Source organism: Apis mellifera, linkage group LG6, assembly GCF_003254395.2.
Source record: "Apis mellifera strain DH4 linkage group LG6, Amel_HAv3.1, whole genome shotgun sequence".
NCBI classification, from domain to species: domain Eukaryota; kingdom Metazoa; phylum Arthropoda; class Insecta; order Hymenoptera; family Apidae; genus Apis; species Apis mellifera.
Window position 1 is genome coordinate 15,636,713 of NC_037643.1, and position 20,007 is coordinate 15,656,719.

Genomic DNA, 20,007 nt, shown 5'->3' on the forward strand with positions numbered 1-20,007 from the left:
ATTTAGATATGAATAAAAAAATTAAACACGAATAAAATATTTTAAGAATCAATTTTAAAAAAATATAATAATTATATTAAATTATGTATATTATATAAATTTAATTTTTAAATTTAAAAAAAAATGAAAAAAATAAAAAAAATGTTAAAATGTGGCGTAAGATGTAAATCTTGCATATATCATTTATTCATTGATTGAAGAAATACATAAGTACGTAGAAAGCAAAGCTATATAGAGATAGAGATTGTAGTAAGCTTTGTAATATGTTTCTCATGTGGTTTGACAGTTAATTTAAATTTAAAAAATAATTGAAATAAATGCTTTTTATGAACATTAAAAAAACAATGGATAATTATTAAAGATCATTTTACATTATATTTGCAAAAAATGAAATTTAAAATAAAAAAAATAGATATGATTAAATTGTATGATTTATAAAAGTTAATTTGATAAAAGATATAGTAGAATCAATGAAAATGAGTTTAATTAATTTAAACACATCACAAATGGAACAAATTCTTTCACTTCTAGAAGATATGTATTATCTTTCCTATCCTCAATCACAACAAAAATTAAATAAATATGTGAGTAATATAGTCATTATTTTTGTCTGTAATTTTTCGCGGCACGATTCTTTTAAAAATGTTGCAATTTTTTATACAATTTTTTAACGATTAAATGTTTTTTTTATAAAAAATATTTTTTTCCATGAAATATAAATAATAATTTTATTTTACATTAAAATAAATATTATAATTATTTATAATATATATTTGTTGAAATATTCATAATACAAGAAATGTTATACTACTTTTAAAATTAAATATCATTTTAATTACAAATTTTTAATATTGTAGATCCAAACTGCAACAAATACAAAATTATGTTTTCTTATACCAATTTTAGCAAAATCAGAAGAAATGATAATTCATGTAATAGGAGAAAAAATTTTAGATAGAGAATTAAGATTTTCTGTAAGTAACAATTATTTATATTGTAATAATATAATATAAATTATAATAATAAGATTATTTATTTTTCGAATATTATTTTTTATACAATTATAAAGAATATTATTTTTTATGCAATTATAAAGAATAAATAAATGAAATCATCAATCTTTCATTAACTTTTAAAAATTTTTTTATCTTATTATTATTTAATATTTTTATAATATTAAATGAGATTTGCAACAAATTTTATATTGAAAAATTAAATTTTTGAAATGTAATAAATGATGTTTTCAAAAGTTATTCTATATTATAAATAGAAATTGCTTAACAGTATTTAATCCTCAAATAGAATTCTTAGAAATGTACATAAAAGAAACCATAAAAAAAGTATTATTGATATAACATGAACTTTTAGTTATAGAAATATAATTATTAATAGTAACATAATTTATCCTTCTTAATAAATATATATATAAATATAGATATTACATATTCATTTATAAGACTTATTTTATCTTTGTCATTTTTTTCTGCAAAGCAAATTATAAAATTTTTTAAATAAAATAATATAATTAATTTATTATATACTTAAAATTTTAATTTATATTATTATTATTTATTACATATATAAAAATTATAATCATTACATTTATAAATAAGTTAAAAAATTTAAATAATATATATTTTATTCAAAATCCTAATATTAAAATATTAAATAATTTTAATATTAATAATATATTTTATTATATATATATATATATATATAATTTTATATAATTCTTTTTTTTAGATATCAAATAATATTTTACATAAAACTATACAAAATAAAAAGCCAACTGCTATAGATATGACAATGCTTGATGAAGAATTATTATATTATCTTGAACCAATATGTTCAATATCAAATTCATTTTTAACTATTCCTATAGTGCATCCTAAACAGAATTATATAGCTTTGTTAGTTTGTTTGATTGATAATGATTCTACAAATGAAATTATATGTAAATGTGCAATAGTACAAGATTGTTTTAGGTAATATTTTTTTTTTATTATATTGAAAATTAATTAATTAAATTTTAGAATAGTGTAGCAATTTTATAAAATATTAAAATTATATTCATTAAAGAAATATTTTTCTTTAGATATATTTGGATATTTTTTCTTTAATATAGATTTTGCTTAGGATTTCTTCTAAATTCACTCACATGTTATGAGGAAACTCGATTGAAATTACAAAGTCAAAAGTTACTTGATGTTTCTAGAAAACTTTATATATATTTCGGTAATATTATCATTATTAGAAAATTAATATACAAAAATTTATATATTTATCATTTTTTTATATATTAATAATTAGGAGAGATTTCTGATTTATTGAGAGAAATAATGACAGAAGCTAAAAATCTAACAAATGCAGAACGCTGTTCATTATTTTTATTAGATCCTGAACAACAAGATCTAGTTGCTAAAGTATTTGATGGTATTGCTGTGGATAAAGTGAGTTTAAACTTTAAAAAAACTTAAAAATTTAAATATATGCTTCATATATAAAATTAAGGATATAATTATTTCTAGTCTTTGGAAGAAATGAGAATACCAATAGGACAAGGTATAGCAGGTCATGTTGCAACTAGTGGAAAAGTGCTTAATATTAGAAATGCATATGAACATCCTCTTTTTTATCCTGGTATAGATAAAATAACAGGATTTAAAACAAGAAATATTTTATGTTTTCCAATTAGAGATGAAGAAAAAATTGTAGGTAAGAAAAAATTATTGTTATATATCATAAAAAAATTTAAATTTTTTAATAATATTATTTTATATTTTTAAAATGTAAAAAAATTGTCTACTATAATGTAAATTGTAATTATAGGTGTTGCACAACTTTGTAACAAAAAGAATGGATTATACTTTGATGTTTTTGATGAAGAAGTTGCAACAGCATTTAGTGTTTATTGCGGCATTTCTTTAATGCATAGTATTATTTATAAAAAAATGCAAATTGCTCAAGCAAGAAGTAAACTTAGTAATGAAGTGATGATGTACCATATGAAGGTAAAATTTTCTTAAGATATAAATATTTTTTATTGATTTTTATTTTTAATAAAATATTATATATATAGATAGATGAAGAAAGTATTGAAGTAATTTTGAACTGTAAGGATAAACATGATATAAAAGATTTTAATAAATTTGAATTTTGTCCTAGAAATGTACCTTATGATTGTACACCTTGTTATATAATTAAAATGTTTAATGACTTAGGTCTTATTAAATATTGGAAATTGAAATTGCCAACTTTAATCAGGTAATTCATAATATTTTCGATATAAAATTAATATAATAAAAGTAAAATATTAATTAAAATATTTATTATAGATTTATATTGTATGTAAGAAAAGGATATAGAGATGCACCATATCATAATTGGATACATGCTTTTTCAGTGACACATTTTGCATATTTATTAATAGAAAATTTAAATCTTATTAATGAAAATTATTTAACACATTTAGAAGCTTTAATTTTTCTAGTATCTTGTTTATGTCATGATATAGATCATAGAGGAACAAATAATATGTTTCAAATGATAAGCTCTACAGTTTTAGCTACTCTATATAGTTCTGAAGGTTCTGTAATGGAGGTAAATTAACAGTAAAATTATTGCAATAAGAGTCATTAATAGAATAACTTGTTATTTTCAATATTTTCAATAGAGACATCATTTTGCACAAACCATGTGTATTTTAAATACAGAAGGTTGCAATATATTTGAGAATTGTAACAGTGAACATTATGCTGAAATATTAAATATGTTGAAGAATAATATACTTGCAACAGATTTAGCATCTCATTTTCGAAAAATAGAAAAACAAGAAATGATGATTAAAGATAAATTTGATAAAAATAATCTTACACATAAAAAATTATTGATCGACATGTTTATGACATGTTGTGATCTTAGTGATCAAACTAAATATTGGGAAATTACTAAAAAAACTGCAGTAATATACTAAATTTTAAATTTTACCAAATTCTAAATTTTAAATATATTTTTATAAAAAAATAATTCATTTAAAAATTTATATATTTTTTTCTTCTTGTACTAGGAAAAAATTTATGAAGAATTTTTTTCACAAGGAGATTTGGAAAAAAGTATGGGTACTTCTCCTACAGAAATGATGGATAGAGAACGAGCATCTATACCAGATCTTCAAGTTCATTTTATTACAAATGTAGTTCTTCCACTTTTCATGTAAGCATTTCTAATATAACTGTTTTTCATAAAAATCAAATTTAAAATTTATTTAATTATTATCTATTATCATGTTATTTGATTATTCATTTTATTTAATCAAATTATTTTATTTTAGTTCTTATTTGTTTTATTATTATTATTTTTTTTAGTAATCTTTCTACATTATTTCCAATGATACAACCACTTATTGATGTACTGAAAGAAAATCGAGATTTATGGGAAGAATCTAAAAATATATTTAAAAAATATATGGAAAAAGGAATGACAAGTATAGCTATCCTATTGAATCCTACTTTTGAAAAAGAAGTAGCAGAACTTTATGCTCAACGCAAAAAAGATTTCAGTTTTAATGATTCAACATTAAAATAATATACAATAATATAAAGGTATATATTTATTATGAATGCAAAAAATTTTAATATATATAAATCATGACATTTTAAATTTACAAGTAAAAAATAAGTCTATTAATTACTAGTTATTATATATGTAATAAGAATTAAAGAAAATTTTTCTTTATTATAAGAGCGCTGGCGTTCTAAAAATATATTATAAATTTAATGTATAATATATAATATATTATAATATATATTATAAATTTAATGTAACCTATAATATTATTTTAAATTAAAGTATGTAAATATGTAGAATACAAAAATATATATTTATATATAATATATGTATAATTATGAATTATATATATATTTTATTTTATCTTTTGAAAATATATTTTTTAAATAAGTGCTATATTTATTATTATATATTTACATTTAATATGTATTTGATATATTATATTATTATTTAATATTATTTTAATAAAATTTTTATTTATAAGGGTAATATATTTGTAAGAAGAATAAACTTTCATTTTAAAAATATAGAATTGAATTAAAATATATTTTTATAATATAATTTATATAAATTATAATATATAATATATTATATAATATTATATATAATATTATTATATAATATATTATTATATATAATATATAAAATAAATAATAAATAATATATAAAATATCATAATTGATAAAAAATAAAACAATATAATATTCTAAAAAATAAACAAGATATTTCAAGTGATGAAAACAAAAAGATTCATTCTATGTATATATATTTATTTCTAAAATTAAAAAAATTATAAAAAAATATTCAATTCGCAAAAAATAATTCCAAATATATATATACACATATTATAATTAGAATATAGAATTAAGAAATGGTATAGAAGAAATATCTTAATCTAGGAATTCTTTATCTAAGAATTAAAAAAATTCAATAAGCAAAAAAAAATAATCAACTAAATGATAAAAAATGGATGACAAATCATTTTATTTTTATATCTAGTCTATGGTTTATAAAGTGCAGATATATTAGAAAAATCTTCAAGTACTGATTATAAGTTCAACCAATCAAATAGAATCAGATGTTATTTAAATTCTAGAAGAAAATGGCGCGCCCGCGAGAATAGATGGCGTTAAATGCAATGATTCAAATTAAACTGAAAATTCGTTATGTATTTGAGGGATAAAACTTGCACGATCCCGCCTATGACACGAAATGGAGATTGTCGTTAAGGATTTCCGTTCTTTTATATATTTTGTCATTGAAAAACATTAATTTGTGTAATTTATTTATTGTTGTTGTGAAAATTATATTTATAATTTTTCAGTTTTTATACAAATGTAAAAGGTAAGCAAATATATTAATAAATATATCTCAGTCCTCTAATTTATTTCCTTTAAAATATGTTTGTATATATTTTTATAATACTTTGATATTTGTTTAATATAATAATAAATTTATTGATATTAATTAAATTATGAATTCAATTAAAATCAATAAAAAACAAATTATTATAATTATATATATATGTAATTGAATTAAATTTATTTTTTATTATTTAACTATTTTATCACTTCTTCATCATTTTTATTGTTTAATATTATATTATTACTTACTATTTATAAATATTTTTTACAAAGAATTATATATACATAATATATTTAAATAAAATTATATTAATAAAAACAATTATATTATTTATTATTAATTTTTATTATATTAGAACTTTAACCATAATTCATATACTGATTGTATTATTATATATAATATTACATATATTTTATATATAATATTTTATTTTTTACATATATATTTTTACTTAAAAATGTAATAATATTTTAATTTATATCTAAAATATTTATATATGACTATTTTATAGATTTTAAATATGGGTACTAGATCAAAAAATAGAATTAAAGAAATGATTACCAAGGATCTTATGAATATCCATAATACTTGTCAAGAAGTTAAAAAGTCTATTAATGATAATTTACAAGATACTTTGAATTATTTACATAGTTTAATTGCTCAAATACCACAGTCAGCTTCTGGACCTTTAATTACAAAGACACCAAGTGTTCTAAGGAAAAGAGGCATTCAATGTATTGAAACTATTCCAGAAAATGATATTATTATTATTGATAATACATTATCAAATATTAGTGTAATAAATGAAAAAACAGAAAATAAAAATATAAAAAATGAGAATATAGAAGAAACTATTGGTCGGAAAAAAAGAGAAGCCTCAATGAAAGCTGCAAATAATATTAAAATGCAGCAATCAATATCACTTAATACAAAATTACGAAGACCATCAAACTTTGAAGGAGATATTGTTTTAAATGTTGGTATTATAGCTTTTTATATGTAATGTAATGTGTAATTATTGTGTAATTAATTTTTATTTTTAATGTATGTAACCTGATAATGTATAATATTAATTAATCAATATATTAACTTTAATTTCTTAATAAATATAAATTTTTTAAAAAATATTTTTAAATTTTTAGAAGAAACGTGAAAGTGCATCTAAAAGAAAAAAATCTGCTAGAAGTAGCTCAGATGAAGATACCTCACAAGGTCCTACAAAACATAGTAAAACAGAAGAGAAAAATGAAACTCTTTTAAAGAAAATTACAAATGTAAATTCACAAAACCATTCTCCTGTAATAGCACATACAATAGAACAAGAAAAAAATGAATTATCTTCTTCGATAAGAACAAGAAGTTCAAGTAGAAAAAGAACTTTTTCACAAAGTGAAAATATGAAAAATAAAAAATCTAATAATATTGATGATACACTTATTGCACCAATAACAAATGATATTGATGAACCTTCGATGTATGAAGATGCAATTGGAAAACCTACTCCTATTATGAATTCTACAATGAATTTCAATTCTACTTTTACTACACAAAAAATTATGAATGCTACCGTAGTTTTGGAACCTTTATCAGCAGTAAAATTAAATGAGACTGTAACAATTAAAAAAACTTCAGATAATAATATCAGAAATAGTAATGAACAAAAAGCAGTTGAAATGAAGACAGAATTCAGAACTACTTTTAAAGTACCATCTTCTCCATCACCTTCCTCAATGGCTCTACAATATAGAATGCAACAATTAAAACAAGCCATGGTCAACAAAGAATTTGATGAATTACTCACAGAGGATGAATCATCTCCTGAAGTGAAAAAACCTAAAGCAAATATTAAAAAGCAAGAAATTAGAAAACGACAAAAACGTTTAAATAATTCTACAACATCAAGTGATGATGGAATACCTAATACTCCAGCGAAACCAACTTTAAAGGAAATTAATACAATTATTAATACAGGATTCCAGGAAATGAGAAATACATATAAATCGAATGCCTTATTTAGTCCATATGCTAAGGAATCTGTAAAAAAGAGAGTTGAGGCATTTGAACAAGTAGGCATGAATAGTCCAAAACCTGTTGTTGATATTGATATACCCACTAGAATAACTAGAACAAAAACTCGTGCTAGAGCTGCTGCACAAGCAGAAGCTTTAGAAAATATGAATATTGCAGAAAAAACAGTTGCTCATAAATTGGCACGAAAATCACTTGCAAAAGCCAAAAAAATTTCACTAGCAAAGCAGAATAAGGATGTTGATGAACACAAAGAGGTATTTAAAGTAAAAAAATATAAAGAGAAACTATTAGATAAACATTATTTATAATATGTATTTTATATATATAATGTACATTATTATGTATAATATGTATAATAATTTTAAAAAATTTAAAATTATTTAAAAATTGAATTAGTTTATTAATTGTAAATTTATATTTTCAATTTTATTTTTAGAATAAACTACAATCGGCACAAAAAATTAAAATAATTTCAATGGAAAAAATAAACTACAAACAACAACAAAAGGCCACTCCATTAACTAAAACAAAAACTCAACTACCATTGTCTGTTAATCGCATTCCTCATACTCCATCAAATCAAATTAATACAAATGTAAGAATTTATTGATTTTTATATTATATTATTAATATTATTTTTTTAAAAGTAAATAATATTTTAATTTTAGAATAATAAACCTTTAAGTGCTGTGCGTTCAAATATTATTACATCGGTGGAATCTTTAATTCAAGCTCCAAAATCAGTCAATAAACGTAATTCATTAGATAAAATAGATGAAAAGAAACGAAAATTAAATGAAGAGGATGCAAGAAAAAAACGAGAAGAAGCATTGAGACTTCAAACAGAAGAAAAAAGAAGGTAAAATATAGTAATTTTTAAATTAATATATATTACTGAAAAATATATGAAATATATTTTATATAAAGGAAAAGACAAGAAAAAGAATTAAGAAATAAATTAGCAAGAGAAGCAAAAGAAAAACAAGATATGGAAAAACGTCAAAAAGCTGAAAAAGAAAGAGAAGAAAAAGCACGTTTAGCGCAACAATTGCAAGAGAAACAACGAGAAGAAATGGAAAAGAAACGTTTGGCTCAATTACAACGAGCTCAGGTATACAATTAATAATTTATAAAATAAACATGAAAAAAAAGTAAATAAAAATATTGATTTTTATATATTCAGAAAATCAGATTATAATTATATTAATTTTCAGGAGAAAGAAGAAAGGAGGAAACAAGAAGAACAACTTCGTTTGCAACGTTTACAAGAACAAGAAGAAGCAGAACGTATATTAGCTGAGCAAAGACGCCGAGAACAGGAAGCTGAAAGACGAAAAGAAGCTGAATTAAGAACTCAACAACAAGCTGCGATTGAAGCAATGAAAGCTAAAAATCAAATGCTTGCACAAGTAAAATTATTAAATTAATAAAATATTTTTTTGTTTGTTTTATTGTTTTTACAAAAATACAATTTATTCTTAATTTAACATTTTAGACAAAATATGGATCTAAATATAATGGACCAACAACTTACATTTTGGATAGTGAACCTGACGATGATGATTCAGATGATGAAACTAAACCAAAGCATATAATTCCATATTGGGCGCAATGTAAGTATATTTTGTTTAATTAAAAATAAAAGTTTTGATCATTTTGCATATCTATTAATAAAAGTCTCAATAATTGTTGTTATATTTTTATGATGTTTATAAATAAGTATGAATTTTTAAAATAATCTAGCTTTGGTTTTGCATGAATATATTTACTTTTATAATTATCAAACAAAATAAACAAATATGAATTTTTTATACATTTGAATTCTTATTACTTTTAGCGCAAGTACGTAAAACTCAACTTGCAATACAACGATATATTCCGGAAAAAGCAGTTTTTAAATTCTTTGATACCAGAAAGTGCACACCAGATTTGACTCAACTGTTTCATGGCATAGATAGAAATAAATTAAAACGTACATCCAGTGCAATCTGGAAGACACCTCCACGTTATTCCATGATGGAAACTGAATGAAAGGTATAATTTATTAAGTCAAATATTATTGATTTCAATTTGTGCCTTACAGAAGTACTTGTTATATTTTGTATATGTAATATAGAAAAAATATTACATCTTAACTATTATTGAAAAATAATATATATTTTTTTGATATATCAATGTATGTAATATTATTCCATTTGTTAATTTTTAAGCTAATCAATGAATATTATCTATTATATTGATCAGATTTTACTATTCTTTTTTATCTATATGTATCATTTTTATTACATTAAGATTAGCAAAAAAGAGAATTATCATATAATTAATCAATAATAAGTAATAAATAATTATATTCATATAACTTTTTAACAAAAAGATTTTATTCATTTATTTGATCGGATTTTATTCGTTTATTTATTTATAACCAATGAATCTTTCTTTTCTTTTTTTTTTTTTTTTTTTTTTAATAAAAAATTTATTAAAGTTATATCAAATGCGATATTATCTTCTATTTTGATGACATTTCAAAATATTTTCTTTTTTACGTGATTTTACGATAGTGGTTATGTTTATTTACTAAAAAAAAAAAAAAAAAAAAATATATTACAAATATGTATTTAAATTTATATATATATATATATAATATATATAGTTTATATAGTACATAATAATTTATATAGATTATTATTAATAATAATTGGAATAAATCATTGACACAATTATCAATTTATAAAAATAAAAATGAATTTAATAAATTAATTAATTAAATAGCTTACATTATTTTAATGGTTTTTGTAGTAATGCTGGTAATTTTGGTGGTTGAATGATTTCCAAAGGTCTTAATCTTAAGTGTGTATATATAGGTATCTGTAATATTATTTTCATTACGAATTACGTATAATATTTAATATTTTTAATGTAATTATATTTGTAATAGACGAAATTATATTAAATATAAAAATATTTACATATGGTAGAGAAGTGTCTAAAATTGGATAATCTATAAGCAACATTAATGTTGCTTTATCCATCATGCTAATAGTAAGCCTTTGTCCATTGATCATAATATAATCTGTTTTAAAAGCTGTTTTTGATGGATCAGTATCAATTATTTCGCTAATCCCTCCTTCAAGAACCTTTTTATATTTACATAATAGTAAGTTAATAATTAAACATTATTTTTATTGATTGTAGTTGCAAAAAACATTAATTACTTTTAATGTAGTAGAACTAGCAACTTTTTTAATATCTGGTGGTAATCTGTAATCTTTAAAATACTGATAAGTTGGAATCATTGGTAAAATTGGTGACCAAGGTTTAAATGTTCCAAAAGTTGAAATATAACGTCCGCCAAATGTCCACAAACGTACAGAATGATCTGTACTAGCGCTTAACAAAGATTAACAAGATTAGCAAAAAGAATAGTATGAATTTTATATTGTTTTAATAATAATAATATAATAATAAATTTAAATAATAAAAATTTAATAAAGATTATTTTAAATATTTAACAATTTTCTTGAAAAATGAATTTTCAATTCATAATTAAATAAAATTTGTTAAAATTTATTATTGAAGAAAAAACTATAAAAAGATATATAAAAAAATTATAAAAAAATTTTTTATGTAATGAATAATTGTATTGTTATAATATTATAACACAAATGAGCATAAAAATAATTTTAAACTTCATAAAATAAATTATTGATTTCCAAGTTAGTGTAACATTTGGAATTAAAAAGTTACAATAAATTATAATAAGGAAAATCATTTCTATCTTGAACGAAATATTTATGAATATATTTGAATACATTAAAAAAAAAAAGCTTTTGAAAATAAGCGAGACAAAATATTAATTATATTAATGAAAATGAGAATATTACGCTAGCTCGATACAAAAAATATTATATTAATTCAAAAAAAAATCTTATTTTTACCTAATAATAATGCGTGCATCTGGAATTATTTGTACAGATGTAATAGATTTTAAATGACCACGTACGGATGAAAGTAAAAGTGGCAAAGGTTGATCTCTTACAGCTCTTTTTGCTCTGCCCAAAATTCTATCTTTCCATAAAAATGGAAATTCTAACCGTAAATGAATCATATCTATCTCAGGAGGATCTGATACCAAATAATTTGCAAGATACCAAACTTTAATATACCCAGCACAATGTCCTAAATTATAAAAATGATTATTATTTTCTAATCGATTTCTTGTTTTTTTTTCTTTTATATTAATAGATTTTATATTGATTAAATATTGCATTATATACAAAAATAATTTTTAACAATTAATTAAAAATAATAAAAATGAGAAATTTTTTTTTTTTTACCTGTTACAAGAAAATGATTTTCAGGATCAGTTGCTAAAGCTAATGCACAATCACGTACAGTATGAATAACTGAAAATGCTTCTAAAAATCCTCCAGCCGGATGATGAGTCCATACTTGTATTAAACCGGAATCGAGAGAAACCAATAATGTTCCGACATCAGGTTTAACTGATCGAGCATTTAAAAATATCATAGATCGAACAGCAACAATTCGTGTAATATTCAATGCAGATTCTTGGTGTTTAGAAACTGTTTCATATTGACTATTAACAAATGATTATAATTGTGATTCAAATTTTTTCTACAAAAATATAATAATGGTATATGAAATACCTTTGTAACGAAATGAGTTCTTTTGTAATTTCTTCAGATTTATTTTTTTCATTTGTTTTATCATTTTGTAAATATTTTATTCTAAATCTGTATGATATTAAATAATTCAAATTTATTTTTTATAATATATTGTTTTTTTTTTAAATTTTTAAATTTATTAATCATATCTTCGTTTCATTTTAATATTTTTGATCTTTCAGATCTTCTTACCGAGCCATTGGTTCGTTAACTTTATATTTCCTATATGGTTGGCCTGTTTCTAATCTCCAAAGAATTATCTCTCCATTAAAAGTTGCTGTAGCCAATACCTGAGGATACCACATAGCTGAACAAAGAATATCATCAGTATGAATTAGCCCCCAATTTTTTTTATAGATATATGCATCAGAAATTGCAAATTCTACAACTTGACGGTTCCAACTACTGCACAAAATTCGATTTTCCAACCAAACTAAACTTGTTACTTCACTATATATAGAATAATGAAACGTATAAGAAATATATTTTGATATTATATAACTTAATAATAAATAATAAAAATGGCTAGAGCAACTCTTAATAGAAAAAAATAACATAATAACATATAATAAGAATATACCATTGAGTTTCAAGTTCCATGTTTCGTAAACAAGTACCAGTATTAAAATGCCATATTTTTAATGTTCCATCTCGAGCACCTGTTACTAGTAATTGTTCAGATTCATCAAAACATGCAGCAGTAATTTCAATGTCATGAAATTGGCCATACAAAAATCTACTATGTGCATGTGTTACTAAGAATAAGCGATTTCCAAGCCATGGATCCCAAATTATTATACAAGAATCTAATCCAGTTGAAACTACCTAAGTTTTTGTACAAATGATTAAACGAAATAATGTAATTTTTGATGTAGAGATTATAAAGAATATGAATTACCACTTTGTAAAGATGATTATATAAAACACAGGAGACAGATTTTGTATGTGTAAAGCCATCAGATACTGCTTCATCCACTTTAGGATCACAAACAATTATTGCAATTATTGCACCAGCAACGATCATTTTACGATTTAATGTATTATACACTACAGTCATTGTTGTATGTTCCCCTAATTCACTAGGAAGACCATTGTACGTCTATGTAAAATAATTTTATATTATTATTTAATTAATATTATTCTACTTCTGTAAATAAAATATTAATTAACAGAGATATCTTTGAAAATATTTAAACAAAATGTTCATATAGAATTTCTTTTAAAAATATTTGTATTTCCTGAATTGTAAATAATAATTTCTAAATAGTTAATGAACATAAAATTTTTATTGAACAAATCAATTAAATATTTTATTCTTTTAATTATGAATTAAATATTTCTTTTTAAATATAAAACATGCTAATTGATCCAAATAAAAATTATATTTGCATCAAAATAAATATCAATCTTCTTAACAAGTAGGAAAAATTAAGTACAAATATTTTAATAATTTTAATGTATTAATATTATTGTTATTATTAAAACCTGAATACAAGATTGAGCTAATACATCCCACACTTTGATACATCTATCTTTTGATAGAGAATACACGCGTTTACCAGCGTCTTGAACAACTAAGGCGCAAATACCTGCGCGATGACCTTGAAATATAGAATTTGGTCTTCTTGTTACATAGGGGTTCCAAATTCGAACTATGCAATCTGGTCCACCAGTTACTAATAATTGAATTTCTAAATAGATAAATATTTATATATATATATATATATATATATATATATGTAAATGAATAAAAACTTTTTTTATAACTAAATATACCTTCGCAAAAAGTGAAGCAAGATATACCCATGTTAACTTTAAATCTATATTGAGTTCTAGCCTTTGTAAGATCGCTTATTAACAAAGAACAACTACTACATCTACTACTAGATATAAAAGATCTTAAACTTCCGTAATAGGCTACTTGTTTCACCCAATTTGTATGAACATTTTTAAATTCTAAAACTCTGGTTCCTTTCAAATCGCCCTATAACATAGATTTTAAAATATATTAATTTATATATGTAATATATATAGCATCTAATCATAATTAATAATAAATTTTCTTTAAATTTCTTTCATAAATTTTCAGAAAAGTTTTTTAAAAACAAAATATATATATATATTGTTATTGAATCAATCTAAATATGAAATTTGAATATTTTAAATATTATTGCTATCATTTTATTATATTATGAAGAAAGTTTTCAATAATTAATAGATTTATTGAATAAGAAAATAGAAAATATTAGAATTCTAATTTTTTGTAGAATTTTTGAAATATTGAAAAAATTTCAATAAAATGAATAATCCAATGGACTCAAGAGTACTATAGTGTAATTAACAAAGAAGTATATTAAAATTTAAAAAATTCTAAAGTAAATTATTTGCCTTAAGTACAGAATCGTAACGAATGAATAACGTATCACGTTGAGGATCATGTTTAAACGGTCCTTTGTCTAATGGATTGAAAGTTATAATTTTAACAGATCCACTCATATCTCCAAATACAAAATGCGATTCCTCTTTGATATTTTTACTGAAGTAATAAGCCATACAAATAACTGCATTTTCCAATCCTGTTATCTGATATATAAAATTTTTAATATATATATTTTAAAAAATTTTTTTTCATAAATAATGAATTTATTTAAAAATCAAAATTAATATTTATTTAAGAAAAGTATAACCAACCATTATTCGAAGATCAAACTTTTTTGCCTCTGTATCGTAAAATCTTAAATCGTATTCGGTAGAACTCGTACATACTATTTGTATATCAGGCATTACTATCATATCAGTTATTAAAGTTTGTTGAACTTTCAAAGATGCTGAAAAATTAATTTGAAAAATTAATATAAATTTGTAGAAAAAAAAAATATAGAATAAAATTACTAACGATTTACAGATTTTGCACTACGTTCGTATTTTAAATCTAACGACCAATAATTTATAATTCCTTCCTTGGTCACGGTCAAGTAAGATCCTCTATGAAAACTTGTAGTCCTGTCCTAAGTATACGCATAAAATTATTTTTTAATAATTAATAACAATGTAATAATATTATTATTAAGAATAAATATGTTGTATAATAAATAAATATAAAGAAATATATCGATCATTGTTACTCTTTCTCTATTTGTAAATATATTGTGAATATAAATTAAATATAAATATACTTATACAGGTAATATTTCGGGATAAAACATAATTTTGTGTATAGCTGTACGATGATGTGATTTCAAGATTTGAGGGACACCAGTTATAGGAAGTTTCAATATTCGCAATTGTAATGAAATATCTTTTTTCTGGAATTCCACTAATAGATAAGAAATAAATTCATTCCATGTAATATTTCCATCTCCTTTTAAATTTATCTATTATCAATAAAAAAGAAAAATTATGCGTGTTAATAAAAAAAACAAAGATAAAATAATAAATCTTCATTATTACTTTTCTAAATAAGATTTTAAATTCATCTTCTGGCATTTTAATATGCAATATATTTTCAAACGCATCATACAATTGATCAATATTCATTTCTTCATTTGGTGAAGCCTATACATCCATAATGAAAAATGAAAACTATTATATTAAATGTATAAATAATAAAAATATAAATTTTAGAAATTTAATTTTTTATATTATATTAATTATAATTTTATTAGTTTATTTCTAAAAGTTTTTGAAAATATTAAATTTTTTAAATTTGTATAATACCAAAAACGCTTCGTGCAGTTGAATCAAAGATTCTTCTGTGCATTGTTCTTGTATACTTTTCGTTTCAAAAAAATCTATAAAAGCTTTTTGAATGCTAAATAAAAAAAAATGGATTATATAATAATGAATTAATTTTATGAAATATTTCAAACATTATTATTTTTACTAACCTACTATTATCAGCATTATCAAAGCCATTATCAAAGCCATTATTATTGTAAGTATTACTATCAAAATAATCCATTTTTGTAATTATATAAATTATAGATCATAATCTATCATCAGTTGTATATAATATAAATAAAGATAATATGACAAATAAATTTGTCAAACATTTTTGTCAAATTTTGACATACAAAACGAACATATAAGATAGTACTTTGTTACTTTTTAGTTAATATTTCATTTACATATATAAAAATAATACTGTTATTTGAAAAAATAATATTTATCAATATGAATCAATAAATGATATTATTTAAATATACAAAAAATAATTTAAAACATGAAGTAAATAGAAGTTATTTTACAAATGAAGAAATAAATATTTTATTAATGCATAAAAAAATATAAAATAATTCAATCGTAAAATAATACAAATTAATTGTTTTCTATATAATATTAATTCTTTTAAAATAAATTAATTCTAAATATATTTAGATAAAATATAAAAAATGATATACTTTGTTTCCCTAATCTATAAACAGAGTTATAAGATAATCAATATTTTCTTGCATGGAAAATTCGCTTGCATTCTATTGTATATTTAAATATATTTTGTTCGTATAAAATATTTTTTTGAAATATACATTTTTTTCAAAATGCAATTGGTATTTTTATAATCAATTTTTTTTTATTAATCTTTTTATTAAATTATGGAATTATTTAAAGCTTTAAGCCTATTCAATAGAGGAAAATATGAAGAATGTACAACAATATGTACAGATTTATTAAAAAAAAATCCTCTTGATCAGGTATAAGTACATTTAATCAATTTTATCAATTTTATATAATAATTTATATTTTTATATCTTTATTATAGACTGCATGGATCTTAAAAATGCGTGCCTTAACATTACAAGTATATGTAGATGATATAGAAGGAGAAGAAGAAGGAATTGCTGAAAGTTTATTAGATAATTATACAATATCTTCTATGCCTAGACCAGGAACATCTTTAAAAAATCCTGGTACTTCTTTTACAGGACAATATCTTCGGCCCAAAACTCAATCAGGTTAATTTTTGAAAATTCAAAATAATATTAAATAATTATAGTATTAAATAATTATAATATTAATAATTAAAAGGAAATTTAAATATAGAATTTTAACATAAAAATATGATATCTCTTCAAAGGTAGACCACTTACTGGTATTATACGACCAGCTACTCAATCTGCTATATCTCAATCAATTGAGCAAACTTTAAGAACACCCAGAGTTGCTATGACAGCTAGACCAATTACTGCAAGTTCTAGCCGTAATGTTAGGTATAATTATTTGCATTATTAAATAATATGATTTTAATTAATAAGTTTTCAACTTATCAAAAATTAATTTAAATATATTATGATAGATTAGGTACAGCATCCATGTTAACAGAATCAGGAGGACCATTTATACAACTATCACGTTTAAATATTTCTAAATATGCTAATCAACCAAGTATTGCTAAATCATTATTTGAATATATATATTATCATGAACATGATATAAGATATGTAAGTAAATGCACATTATTCAATATTTGTAATTAATAAGAAACATTAATAGTTATTCCATAATTTTTTACTAACTATTATTATATTTTTATTTTAATTAATTATAACACATGTAGGCATTAGATTTAGCAGTACAAGCAACAAAAGCTTGTCAATATAAAGATTGGTGGTGGAAAGTACAACTTGGTAAATGTTATTATAGTTTAGGAATGGTTAGAGATGCAGAACAACAATTTAAATCAGCACTCAGAGATTTTAAAACTATTGAAGTGATCTTACGATTAATCAGAATATACATTAAACTTGATCAACCATTGGCAGCTTTAGATACATGTAAAAAGGGTCTTGAATATTTTAATAATGATGTGAATATTCTTACGGAAATGGGACGGATATTTGATGGATTAAATAATATGAGTATGTCATTAAAATATTATAAAATAATTGCTCAAGAAGATGCTTCACATACAGAAGCAATAGCTAGTATCGGAATATATCATTTTTATAATGATCAACCTGAATTAGCTTTGCGATATTATAGGTAAATATAAATATAGATATAATAAGTGTATAATTGAAATTAATTTTTTATTTATCTGATTAGACGATTATTACAAATGGGAGTATACAATGCCGAATTATTTAATAATCTTGGGCTATGTTGTTTTTATGCTCAGCAATATGATCATGTTATATCTTGTTTTGAAAGAGCAATTACTCTTTCAACTGATGAAAATATAGCAGATATATGGTATAATATTTCTCACATTGCTATTGTATGTATATTATTTTTTTTTAACATTTAATTATATGAATATATGAATAATATTTAAAATTATTTCTTTAATAAAAATTTGATTAAAAATTTTCTATTATATATAGACTTTATTATTAATTATCAAATATTTTAGACAGTAGGTGATATAATGATGGCGGAAGAATGTTTAAAATTAGCTATTGTTAATGACAATAGGCATGCTTTAGCATATAATAATCTTGGAGTTATACAAATTAGAAATGGAAATATAACAGCGGCAAGAACGTATTTTCATGCTGCTGCTAATATTGCTAACTTTATTTATGAGCCTCATTTTAATAGTGCTTATTTAGCTTATGAGGTATTATAATTGTATATTATAATAATGTATTATATTAATATAGTATTATACTTTTATTGTTTTAAAAATTTTATAGATTGGAGATCTTCAAACAAGTTACATTGCTATAAAGAAGTCTTTAAATACATATCCTAATCATTATGATAGTAGAACTCTTCTGAACAAATTAGAAAGATATTTTTCACATATGTGAATAGAAAAAATAGAATTTATATATACCATGTAAAATGTATTATTTTATTAATATTTGATTTTAATTTTACAACTGATATTACGTATATATATATATATATGTATGTAAAAAGTATAAATCTCATGATTTAATACTGTTTCATTTAATTTTTAAATAACTAAAAAATGAATATTTTAATAGGAATGTAATTATAATATAATTAAAAATAATTAATAATAATTTAATTATAATAAAAATACTTGATGATTATATTTTCTCAAATTGTACATTATACATAGTGAATCATAATTTAAAATGAATGAAATAAAAATTTTCATTTGTATCTTGTACATATTTTTGTTTATCAAGTTTATGTATAAATATATAACAATCTGATAATAATTTATTTAATTATTATTTGTTATTTTATCCTTAAATTAATATTTTATATATATATTTATGTATAATTGGATAATTGACATATAAATTTATATTTGAATTCCTAAGATGCATAATAATAACTAATATACAATAATAATTTTTATCTACAATTCTTGATATATCATGAATTTTTTTTAAAGCTTTCCTAGATTTGCAATTTTTTATTTTATTTTACGCATAAATATGAAAAA

At 21.1% G+C, this 20,007-nt stretch overlaps 4 protein-coding genes across 8 annotated transcripts; 3 read left to right on the top strand and 1 right to left on the bottom strand.

Moving 5' to 3' along the window:
* The first annotated feature begins 188 nt into the window (after positions 1-188).
* LOC412573 (cGMP-dependent 3',5'-cyclic phosphodiesterase) lies at positions 189-4,873 on the top strand. Its single transcript, XM_396028.7, has 12 exons — positions 189-584; positions 858-974; positions 1,744-1,985; positions 2,126-2,235; positions 2,311-2,450; positions 2,529-2,715; positions 2,830-3,011; positions 3,080-3,264; positions 3,336-3,600; positions 3,674-3,961; positions 4,067-4,212; positions 4,365-4,873. The coding sequence occupies exons 1-12, from the start codon at positions 471-473 to the stop codon at positions 4,582-4,584; spliced, it is 2,196 nt and encodes a 731-aa protein (XP_396028.5). The 5' UTR covers positions 189-470; the 3' UTR covers positions 4,585-4,873.
* A 634-nt stretch (positions 4,874-5,507) lies between these two features.
* Positions 5,508-12,621, top strand: LOC725761 (uncharacterized abhydrolase domain-containing protein DDB_G0269086). Of its 2 annotated transcripts, XM_016912793.2 has the most exons (10): positions 5,508-5,910; positions 6,443-6,907; positions 7,074-8,216; positions 8,399-8,557; positions 8,631-8,821; positions 8,890-9,073; positions 9,177-9,371; positions 9,458-9,575; positions 9,800-9,996; positions 12,321-12,621. In XM_016912793.2, the coding sequence occupies exons 2-9, from the start codon at positions 6,452-6,454 to the stop codon at positions 9,991-9,993; spliced, it is 2,640 nt and encodes an 879-aa protein (XP_016768282.1). In that variant the 5' UTR covers positions 5,508-5,910; positions 6,443-6,451; the 3' UTR covers positions 9,994-9,996; positions 12,321-12,621. The 2 variants fall into 2 exon arrangements, with proteins under 2 accessions (XP_016768282.1, XP_001121570.2); XM_001121570.5 differs by lacking the exon at positions 12,321-12,621 and having other exon boundaries at positions 9,800-10,137.
* Positions 9,851-16,026, bottom strand: LOC413900 (WD repeat-containing protein on Y chromosome). 3 transcript variants are annotated; one of them, XM_026441159.1, is made up of 16 exons: positions 15,830-16,026; positions 15,544-15,655; positions 15,339-15,475; positions 15,036-15,230; positions 14,424-14,631; positions 14,133-14,338; positions 13,546-13,746; positions 13,228-13,472; positions 12,840-13,097; positions 12,630-12,716; positions 12,297-12,559; positions 11,898-12,138; positions 11,175-11,349; positions 10,929-11,096; positions 10,737-10,827; positions 9,851-9,985 (listed from the first exon to the last, which is right to left on the bottom strand). In XM_026441159.1, the coding sequence occupies exons 1-15, from the start codon at positions 15,851-15,853 to the stop codon at positions 10,738-10,740; spliced, it is 2,610 nt and encodes an 869-aa protein (XP_026296944.1). In that variant the 5' UTR covers positions 15,854-16,026; the 3' UTR covers positions 9,851-9,985; position 10,737. The 3 variants fall into 3 exon arrangements, with proteins under 3 accessions (XP_026296944.1, XP_026296946.1, XP_026296945.1); XM_026441160.1 differs by lacking the exon at positions 9,851-9,985 and adding an exon at positions 10,433-10,536; XM_026441161.1 differs by lacking the exon at positions 15,036-15,230 and having other exon boundaries at positions 15,830-16,025.
* Positions 16,027-16,441: 415 nt separating this feature from the next.
* LOC413899 (tetratricopeptide repeat protein 8) lies at positions 16,442-19,446 on the top strand. Of its 2 annotated transcripts, none has more exons than XM_006570961.3 (8): positions 16,442-16,581; positions 17,407-17,599; positions 17,722-17,854; positions 17,941-18,085; positions 18,202-18,626; positions 18,690-18,861; positions 18,997-19,203; positions 19,280-19,445. In XM_006570961.3, exons 2-8 carry the CDS (start codon positions 17,425-17,427, stop codon positions 19,394-19,396), a joined length of 1,374 nt encoding a protein of 457 aa, XP_006571024.2. In that variant the 5' UTR covers positions 16,442-16,581; positions 17,407-17,424; the 3' UTR covers positions 19,397-19,445. The 2 variants fall into 2 exon arrangements, with proteins under 2 accessions (XP_006571024.2, XP_397338.3); XM_397338.6 differs by lacking the exon at positions 16,442-16,581 and adding an exon at positions 17,240-17,338 and having other exon boundaries at positions 19,280-19,446.
* The last annotated feature ends 561 nt before the right edge of the window (positions 19,447-20,007 follow it).